The 10,421-nt window shown below is 38.8% G+C and overlaps 1 protein-coding gene across 1 annotated transcript in view; it reads right to left on the bottom strand.

Annotated features, from left to right (window-relative positions):
* Positions 1–505: 505 nt before the first annotated feature.
* The window catches only part of LOC119738640 (trichohyalin-like), an 81,180-nt gene continuing 71,264 nt past the window's right edge, over positions 506–10,421 (bottom strand). Inside the window, exons 40-46 of the mRNA XM_038213553.1 lie at positions 9,606–9,857; positions 7,823–7,995; positions 6,712–6,786; positions 5,306–5,470; positions 3,496–3,724; positions 1,931–2,071; positions 506–1,833 (exon numbers count right to left, since the gene is read on the bottom strand). Coding sequence (XP_038069481.1) covers positions 1,639–1,833; positions 1,931–2,071; positions 3,496–3,724; positions 5,306–5,470; positions 6,712–6,786; positions 7,823–7,995; positions 9,606–9,857 — 1,230 coding nt within the window. The 3' untranslated portion in view covers positions 506–1,638. The remainder of the gene's footprint in view (positions 1,834–1,930; positions 2,072–3,495; positions 3,725–5,305; positions 5,471–6,711; positions 6,787–7,822; positions 7,996–9,605; positions 9,858–10,421) is intronic.

Raw genomic sequence — 10,421 nt, 5'->3', positions numbered from 1 at the left:
AGTACTGTTAAGGAATTATACAAAACTTAAAAGCTATTTCTGAGAAAACGATAGGGACGGAATCATTGAAAATCAGTAGTTGGCAATGTTGTCGAAGCCTAATGAATTAAAAATCAAAGAAACTATTCTAAGAAAGATCAATATTTTCACTTCACACATTAAAAAAAAAAGTTTAGTAAATAATATCTGTAAAAATTCAGAACTGTTATACTGTATATGAAAAAGTACATTACTGAAATAAAATTGATATTTTCATATTTACAATTTTTATATCAATAGAAAATGTTTCATTTCAGTAGAATGCAGTCAAAAGTACTTTTTGTAAATTGTACTGTTAATATACAAAAAAGGGGAATGATCGAAATGTCAAAAGACCTTTACAAAAACGAGCAATACAAGGTTTCATTAATACATTTTCAATGTAGAAATGACTGCAACAAATAATACTGTCATACCTTCATAAAAGTTGGTCAGACTTTTTCTTTTATCTTAAAAGGGCAAAGTGAAAATTTGGCAATTGCATAAATGTTAAAAAAATTTGTAAAAATTTATATAAAGAGCTTAACCCATTTCATGTTATATCATCTTTTTAAAAATGTACTTCATTTGGATAGGGATAAGTCTTTTCAACTAGAAGAAACTACTTTGGGTGGAAAATGGCAAACTACCTCCAAATGTGGAAAGATGGTGTAAACATTGGTTCATTTTCGAACTTTATTTTTGAAGTTAAAAAGACCAAATATAAAATTCTAAACTGTGTATTCAATGTATCTGTATGGTACCGTTTAAAAATACAGATCGAAACAAGAACCTCATGTAAAAGTAAAAAAGAGCACTATTCATACACTCTATACATTTCATAAATATAAACTCCAATATTTACAACTTCTACAACTGCTACAGTACAGTCTAAGAAACGAAGGCACACTAATATTGAACTATTTAAGGAATGTAATGTGTCAGTGCATGGAACTTCCATGATATAGGAATTGTTTTAAAGTGTCACCACTCCTTAGAGCTATAATAAATTATGGACTCGTCCTTTGCATGTGCAGAATACTTTTATTAAGCATTTGGAGCGCAGACATTTTGAATTCATGTATGTGGACTTATAGAAAAGATTGAAATTAGATGGAATGGAAGTGTGCCTGGTGAGCTCTGAATGCAGAACAGAAAACCATAAGGGCTGAACAGGCATGGTTGTCCATTTGTAATACAGAATTCATTGGTAAAACATACGATTCATCGGTAGCACACGTGCAGTTGTGTGCATTGTTAGTGTAGAACAAAATAGACTGCTTATTTGCTGGTTATTTGTTTTGTTTTGAACATATGTTTATAATATAGGCTTAAATACAAACACAGATATGCGTAAAGCTGTACAATTTTATTTTGCTTTCTACAAGTTATGCACAAACATGGATGCGTTCAGATGGCTACATTGTGTACGTTTGCTGTCTAGTAATAAATACAGTTCTATGCCCAGCCCCCAATATGTCGTTCAAGAACAGAACATTTTGGACCGTGTATTTGGGCCTTTCTTTTATACACTTTTCTGCACGCAAAATTGGCCAATATGTTGAAGTTTGGCCCTTCTTGTTCCTCAAGTAGTCAATCGCCAATAAAAGAACGTGTCCATCATTTATGAGGCGAGGGACTTCGTGAACGCCCCAACTGGGCCGACAGATCCCGCACTTTGTCCGACCAGAACTCGCTGCTCTGCTGCAGCTGTAGCGAGAGCTCCCCGACGCGTTGGATCCAGTACGACTTGTCCAGCGTGTTCGGGTCGCTCACACCCGCGTCCTTGAGGGCGCTGTTGATGGCTGACTGCATCTGTGGGGAAAAAACGCCACAAAAACCGTTCATTTTGATGACACATAAATAAGTGACTCCGAGAGCAAAATCTCTCTTCTGATCACTAAGAATTTACCTTGTCCTTGTTTTGTCGCTGCGATCCCCTCCCCAACGACGAGGCATAGGCCGAGTCTGGTGCTGAACCGTTTGTGTAGCTTTCCCCACCACGACGAGGCGTGGTGCCATTCACAGACCGGTGATATCTCTCTGACTCCATCTACAAGTTTAAAACAAACAAAAAACAGTCTCTATCAAGATTGAGCAAATTAAATGCTGCATCTTTTTTAGGTGGACTCCGATCGCCGTTTGCAAGGTGTGCAGCAGGTTCGCTAATGTTGCCAGCATTGTGACTTAAAGCTATAGTCCATCATTTGCAGCCATCCAAAAAAGTAACTGGCATATTATTGTTGAAAAACATACTTGGTTGAAAGATAGTTTGTGGACTAAACTCCCTGTGAAATTAATCTTTCTGGCAAGCTATCATTTTGAAGTAATCAACGAAAGAAGGCCTTTCCAACGGTGCGTCTTAAGACGCACCGTAGGAAAATTTAAATTAGTAGTTCGTTTTGTTATTCGGCGCTGGGCAAAAGAATTGGCACGACGCACAGGCGCGCGCGGTTGCTATTATTCGTCGGATCAGTGCGCGACATCGCGTATAGCTGCAATTCAAAACATGATTCAGCAACTTTTGATTTGAAATTGAGATCCTAGAATGCTGTTTTTCTCAGAATATACAGCGGAAGCTGAGCTGAAACTTCATCAGTTTAGTTGTTCAGTATCCTTCATTAGATTTTGAACACTTTTGTTGCTTCAAACGAACAAAATGCACAAATTACAAATGATGGACTATATCTTTAATGACTCACAAGTTTGGTTGCATTAAATAGTAGGGCAGCACTGAATAAGGGGATAATAGTGTGATGGAGCAGCTTATAAACGTGTTACAAAGCCAAGGTTACGAAAAAAGGAAGTCAAGCTACTGCGGCAATTCATAGCCATAGTCAAAACTAATGGCTATGGGTTCGTCTCAGAATACAGACACCAAGCCAAGATTTTAAGATATAGTCCATCACTTGTAATTTGTGCATTTTGTTCGTTTTACGCAACAAAAGCACTCAAAATCTAAAGAAGGGTACTGAACAACTAACCCGATGAAGTTTCAGCTCAGCTTCAGCTGTATATTCCGAGAAAAACAACATTCTAGGATCTCAATTTCAAATCAAAAGTTGCTGAATCATGTTTCGAATTGTTTTGAATTGCAGCTTTACGTGATGTCGCGCACTGATCCGACGAATTATAGCAACCGCGCGTGCGTGTGCGTCGTGCCAATGCTTGCGCGCTTCGCCGAATAACAAAACGAACTACTAATTCAAATTTGCTACGGTACGTCTTAAGAAGCACCGTTGGAAAGGCCTTCTTTCGTTGATTACTTCTAAATGACAGCTTGCCAGGAAGAATAATTTCACAGGGAGTTTAGTCCCCTTACTATCTTTCAACCAAGTATGTTTTTCAACAATAATTAGGCCAGTTACTTTTCTGATAGCTGCAAATGATGGACTATAGCTTTAAAACAAAAGGAAGTCAAACAGTCTTATCCACAAGCTACTGCAACAACAATCCATAGCCGTAGTCACTACTTACTTGAGCTTTGAGGCTGTTGAGAGCCTGTTCCCTGCTCTCCAGCTGCATCTGCAGGTTCTGTCTGGCCGCTCTCTCTTTCTCAATGTCTGAGCGTTGGCGGACCGTCTCCTGCTTGAGGGAGTGCAGCTGCTCGTTGAGCTGCTGGATGGTGCTCACGTTGGCCCTGAGGCGGGCGTGGAGGTCCTCGATGGTCCCTAGCTTCTCCGAGATCTCCTGCTCCTGGTCGGTTCTGAGAGACGATTGGAGAAGGGGGTAAATGAGAAGGCTAAACAAGGGTTCAATATCATGATGGTACTGAACCCCTTAGTTAGCCTCTGTACTTCATTATGCTAAAATTAGGGGCCTCGTAGCCAAGCGGGTAGAGCGTGGAGCTACCGAGTGGAAGGTTGGCGGTTTGAATCCCATTCGGACCAAAACCTGGAAAACTCTCTCTGACGACCCAACAATAAAATGGGTACCTGATTCGTTCAGGGAAGGTAAGACAGCGAGAGGAGAGGACTGGGCACCGCCGCTCATATGCCACGCCCAAGACACAGTGGACCTCTAACATCCCACTGCCCCTATGGCCAGTAATGGCTATGGGACCTTTACCTTTACCTAAACTAAAATTGTACTTATTCCCTGATGAAGTCATAAGACCATACAGTGCTGGGGTGGTTTTAGGTGGAACAGGGACTTTTAACAGCTAGCATGAAAGTTGTGCTTAGTGTTGCAGAAAAACTATGCCAAATGTGATTGCATTTCACAGCACAGACGTGCATATAAAGTGCAAAAACCAGGGGACAAGTTTTGTTTTGCTATTTGCCCAAGCTCAGAGATTTGCTTAGCCAAAATATATAAATCTTAGAAGCTAAACGTTAGCAAGTGTGACTTTTTTTGGTTTGACATTTGAATTTGCTAGGATAAATTTTCTGCTTTACTTCGGTAAAAAAAAATTAACTCCAGGCGTGTTTTGTCAAGCAGAACTGAAAATATCTCAATTTGTCTGGGAATTATTTTGTTTTGTTCAAGTAGGATAGCAGTTGGCAAGAAAGCAATATATTGATTACAACACAGAGTTTTTTAAGATACATGTTTGCATTGTCACTTTGAGAATCTGCAGGATGTTTAACAAACTAAACTCCTATTGTTGATGTATATAGAACAAATTCCTGTGCATTTTAAGATGTAGAGTTTCAATGCAAAAATGATGAGTCAGGTTTTTGGGACTATCCTTGCTTAACGATACAAGTGATCAATTGCTTTTTGAGGGTTTTTTTTTTCCATTCGAAACAACAAAATTGTTCAAAATCTTAAGAAGGGTGCAACTTGTTGAAGTTTCAGCTCAGTGTATACTATACATCTTGAGAAACCAGAGAAAAAAACGTATGCACAATTTTTGGGGGCCTCGTAACTAGATTTCTTTCTTTCTGTCTTTTATTTTAACTGGATGTCCCATTCAGTGGAATCCACTGGTCTCCCGTGGGTCCCAGTATGCATAAAAGACAATCAACATGAAACAATCAAAATTGAATCATACACATTTTGGGCACACTTTCTTAAACCATCTTCAATGATTGTTTTCATTCCATTTCAGGTGGCATAAGTTCACAGGGTAGTTGGTACCAGTCCTATCTTCACTTTGAACAAGGATTTTCTTGTTAAATCAGTAGATACATTTAACGCCAGTGATCCAGGTTCAAGTCCTAACCAGGCCAACATGGATTTTTCGCTGTATTCTCTCTTTCAGTTTTCTCCCCCACTTTCAAGCTACATGTACATTGCCAGTGTACTTCATGAAGAATAATTAAAATGTATAAAATAAACTTACTCGTGTTCTTCAAGCCTGCTCTTGAGTTGTTGCAGCAGCATCTGTTGGTGTGAGGAGTGGCTCTGCAGAGCCTTGAAGCGCTCGGCAGCCACTTGCAGATCCTCGTTCTCCAGCTTGAGACGACTGACCGACTGTTGGAGGACCTCCCCGCTCTCCAGGAGCTGACTGTCGGTTGGAAATCAAGAGACTACATTTACTCTTTGCAACAGCTTGGGCTGTGACTTTGTTAAAGTTAGTAAAACTGTACAAACTTCTGTTGAAACATTTTAAAGACTTTAACTTCTTACCTAATGACAAAACACAAAATAATTACAGAAATACATGCATTTACAGTATGGCCCCCAAAAAGTGTCCGTCTGACTACATTTGAAATAACTACAAAACCATGGAGTCAATTTCGAAAATGTCTGATTGTGCAGATACTCCTTATCTTTGGCCTAAACCCCTATTGAGTTTTAGTTAATTTCAGTCATGCATCACTGCACAAATGTCAATTGATCACAGCAGTTTTGGACCCTGTGACCAAGTTCCTTGCCTTAATCCATTTCAGTGCTGTCTTGTGTAAGCTGTGTAAGATCCTACATGTTGTGAAAAAAAGGCTGATATGGTTTGGGATTGGAATCATTTGCCCTTGAGCATTAAACTGATGTCTTGCGATGCTGACCGATAGCCAGGCAAATGATTCCAATCCCAACCGCAGTCCCTTTCACAACCTGAAAGGGAACATGTACTAGGATTTTTATGACTTAAATACATTTAAAACAGCTTTCTTGCCATGTAACTAGGACTTTCCACCTTCTTTGTAACAGTAAAAGGGAGAAATTTCAACATTTAAGTTTTTATGCTAATAAAAATTTCCATATTCATGAGCCAAAGCGTGATGTCATTCAAGGCAGAACAGTAGCGTCTCCATAGCTTTGTGTACAAATATATATCAAACTTGTCTTCATTTTCTTGGAGTAAGTTCCACTTTTTACTTGTTTACCATGTTAAACAGCTTGTTTGGACAATAGTAGTGGCCAATATTTCTTCAAAACTTTTTTTGTGGGTAATTTTGAAGGACTAATTTTTGTACTGTTCATATGCACTTTTGACAAGAAGTACCTTGTAAGACAAAAGCAAAATAGCGCCCTCTTACATGTATTGATGAAAGGATTTGCTAATAATTGAAAAAGTACCACTTTCTTGTCACTTCCAATGAAAACAAGTATTAAGATCTTGTATGTATTGTTGCAACACATAGTAATGTGCATGGAAAACAAGATGAGCTGAATTTCCACTGCATGTTTCCTTGAAGGATTTTACACAGCTGCATGATTTAACATCATTCTTCTGGAACCATATCAATTATGATCAGTGTTAAAAGATCAGGATTTTCTTTTGGCACTGTGACAACATCAACTTACTCTTTTTCCTTGTTCAGCGTTCTGATCGTCTGGCTCTGCTCTTTGATCTTGGCTCCTAGTTTTTCGTTGGCCTCTCTGTTACCATGGGGGAAAAAAAAGAGAAAACAATTATAAAGAGAAGAACGTAAAATCTAACAAGCAGTAACTCGAGGGTGTACCCCGAGGTACCCATAAAATCTTGGGGTAAACCTCGAGTTAACGTGTTTAATTTCGCGTTCTCCCCCAAACCTTTGTCAAATCCATATTCCTTTTAATTTCAGTTTTTGCAGCCTTAATTACGGCAAGGAGAAATTTTTGCTTAAAATGCTGCCTTTAAACTTTTCAATTGTTTCTTGCTATAAACAAATCGAAACTTGATGCTCAAATTTATGTAAACAAAAGAGGATAAGATATGTATTTGATAAGCTGCAACTTTAACTTGAAATCAACCCTTGATATATATGGAATCCTTGTTTTAGCTTTTCAACTAATTTACATGTAACTCAAACAGTGCAAGTATTAAAATCAAGCAGTATTTCCTTTTGGCACTTAGGAAATTTTTTTTTTATCAAACTTTTCAAAGTTTAGACTGGTACTTAACAATAGAATATGGTTGCTGGGGAATGAAATATCTGGGGTCAACTATTCAAAGCATGAAAGTTTAGAAGGCCTGACGTTTTAATTCCTTAGCCTTGAAAGAGATCTCTCATTCCCGCTAACGTTTAGGATTTCACTTCAATCCAGTCAACATTTCCCTGCAGCTTTATTATTTCTTAGTAAAATTTTCATCAAATTTCAAATTGTAGTTTTTTCAATTTCTAAGGCCAAGTAAAAAAAACTTTCTTGTCCGCATATTTATAAAAAATGAGGGAGGTGGCCCCCTGTTGTTTTCCTTTTTTTCAATTTTTTTATGATACAAAATTGTGTCTAAATGAGCCGTTTCTTCATAGCTACAATTTTGTTGGAAACAAATAAATGACAATATATTGACAATGTGTTTGCTAAATATATTGCAAATGTATGAAATTTATAAAAAAAAAATAAAAAAAAAAGGGGGCGGGCAGGAAAAATGAAGCGGTCATTGATGAGAAACCCGTTTATTTTTTGACTTGGCACAGAAGCCAAGACTTACTTTTGGCTTTGGACCCATGAGTTGACATTTGAGACGACCAGTTCACTCTCGCTGTGCAGCCTGTCTCCGTTAGCTCTGGCTTCCTCCAACGATGTCCTGAGGCGATCATTCTCCTTACAGCTGTCTATGTGCTTCTGCGAGGCCTCATTCACCTCCTTCACCAGTTTGTCACTCTGTCATGTTTGCAAAAAAAGGAATATTTCACATCAACAAAAGAAATGGAATCACTGCTATACAGGGTGAGTAAAAAAAACGAAACCCAATTGTCGGGACTATTGCTTTAGTGAAGTTCTGCATGTAGCATTTCCAAAATCTAGGATATGAAAGCCCAATTCACAAGCTTTTTTAGTACAAGAATCATTCAAATCACTCATGTACTTTTCAAGTTACAGAATTTTAAACACAACCACCATTTTAAGGTTCTGTCCATGGATCACAAAAACGGTGTGCGTTCTTTCACCAAAACGAAAACAATTCACACACATCCCTATGTGATTTGTTTTCGTTTTGCTGAAAGAACACTGAACTTTGTTGTGATCCGTGGACAGAACTTTAAAACGGTGGTTGTGTTTAAAATTCCGTAACTTGACAAGTACACGAGTGATTTGAATGATTCTTGTACTAAAGGAAAGCTTATGAATTGGGCTTTCAGATCCTAGATTTTGAAAGTGCTACATACAGAACTTCAATAAAACAATAGTCCTAACATTTGGGTTTCGTTGTTTTTTTACTCACCCTGTATTGTAAAGTGGCTTTTCTGTATGTCTGTGTGTTCACCAGTTACTGGTGCACTGCTTAAAGATGGGGTACATCATTTGTCATTTTGTGTATGTTTTAATAAAAATCTTAATAATTTTTTTTAAATTAATTTTGTTTTACTGTCTGTATTTGTTTGTTGAAGTCAAATATATAATAACAATAATAACGTGCGCATATTTTTTTAGATGCATGCTGTCGATGTTGAGTTTCGAGTTCGTATCGATGATTTAGGGCCACCGTATGCAATAGAAATATCCCGCCAACATACCTTGCAAACGCATGCTGATTTACCTTTTCTGGATGTCGTGATAAACTCAAACTCTATTACCAATTCTTCCAACCATACTCTTATTAAATTCCATGATTAAAATCTCGCACTGATGGGTCTCATCCCGGCAATAAGCAACCAATTGTGCTCACGATTGTCACTGAGAAGTAGTCACAGCACACACAACCACACATCCACGAGGTGCACACAAATGACACACCATTGAAAAATATTTTTAGTCTGGTCCTCAAGTATTCCACTGTGCACACCGCATTGATGTCTATCAGGTGCTTGGCGCATTGCTTATTAGACTTGTCACCAGTCCATCCATTATCGCAACATTTCGCCAGAAGTTTTCGGTCAAAAACGATACTTTACAAGTTTTTTTTTTTTTCGTTAGGTAGAAAATGGGAAATTCGTAATGTTTTAGTGGCAAAACGTATTTTCGTAATTTAACAAACAATTCGTAATAATTACGAAAAAATCGTACAAGTTGGCAGCTATGTAACTATAGCAGAAATTTGTGCTAACCTTAAGCACTTTTTCATGGTGTAAATGTGCTAACGGTTGCGCCAAAGGGAGATTTCTATTGTTACATCACTTATTAAAGTTAAGCAATCCTCTGAAGTAAGCGTGCCATTTGCTGTGCTTACTGCTTACAGTGTCCATGAAATAGACAGAGGATTTGTTCGCAGACAATCACGTGCTTAGCAGTGCCATGAAATTGGGCCCAGGATACAAGCAGACAACTCTCACCTCTTCCATGCGGTGCCTGATCCTCTCTTGCAGAGAGGCCACCTCCACCTTCAAGACCACGATCTGTTCCTCCCTCATGGCCACCTCCTGGACGCTCAGCCGGTGCTTCTCGTTAGCGTGGGCCAGCTTGTCTGTCAGCTCCTGGACGTGGGTCTCGTAGTTCCGCACCTCCACCTCGCTCTGCCGGTTGAGGTCCTGGACCTTCTTCAGCTCCGTGCGCAGCTTGCGCATCTTCTCTTCGTAGATGCCCACCTATTTTGTGAAAAAGAATTGTCTTCTAGTTTTTACACAGAAAAGAGCACAACCGCTGGTCTTCACAGCAACAGTTGTATTCTTGGACTTGCACTACAACTTGATTTTATTCCCCCTATACAGCCAGTCCTTGATAAGCACAGTAGAGCCAAAAAAAAAAGTCTCCGGTTTCTGGTATGCGCGTGCGTCGCCGTAGCCATGGGCGTCGGCAAAATGAAAAAGTTTTTTTTTCAATGAAAGATGATGTCTCAAAACCGCCAAACTCACTGGTTTGACTGGAATCCTGCTGCTGCACAATTTTAACGTGTTTTTAGATGGGCTTATGATCGAGAATAAGCTTTTTGTGGACTCTCTGGTCTCCCATAATATTTGCACTAAGTTTAGTCGGGCACCATTTGCAGTCATCAGCCGATATTTGAAGCAAAAAAAAAACAGGTAAAAAAAAAAAAAAGCCGCGTCGCCGCACCACTTTTTGGGCAAGCTCCATACCAGAAACCGGAGACTTTTTTTTGTTGGCCTAATGCAGCAATACATGTAATTGAGTCACATCCAGTCTTGGGAACT

Source organism: Patiria miniata, unplaced genomic scaffold (assembly GCF_015706575.1).
Source record: "Patiria miniata isolate m_02_andy unplaced genomic scaffold, ASM1570657v1 HiC_scaffold_3, whole genome shotgun sequence".
NCBI classification, from domain to species: domain Eukaryota; kingdom Metazoa; phylum Echinodermata; class Asteroidea; order Valvatida; family Asterinidae; genus Patiria; species Patiria miniata.
Note: the sequence above shows the minus strand (reverse complement) of the source record. Positions and strands in the feature narration are given on the sequence as shown.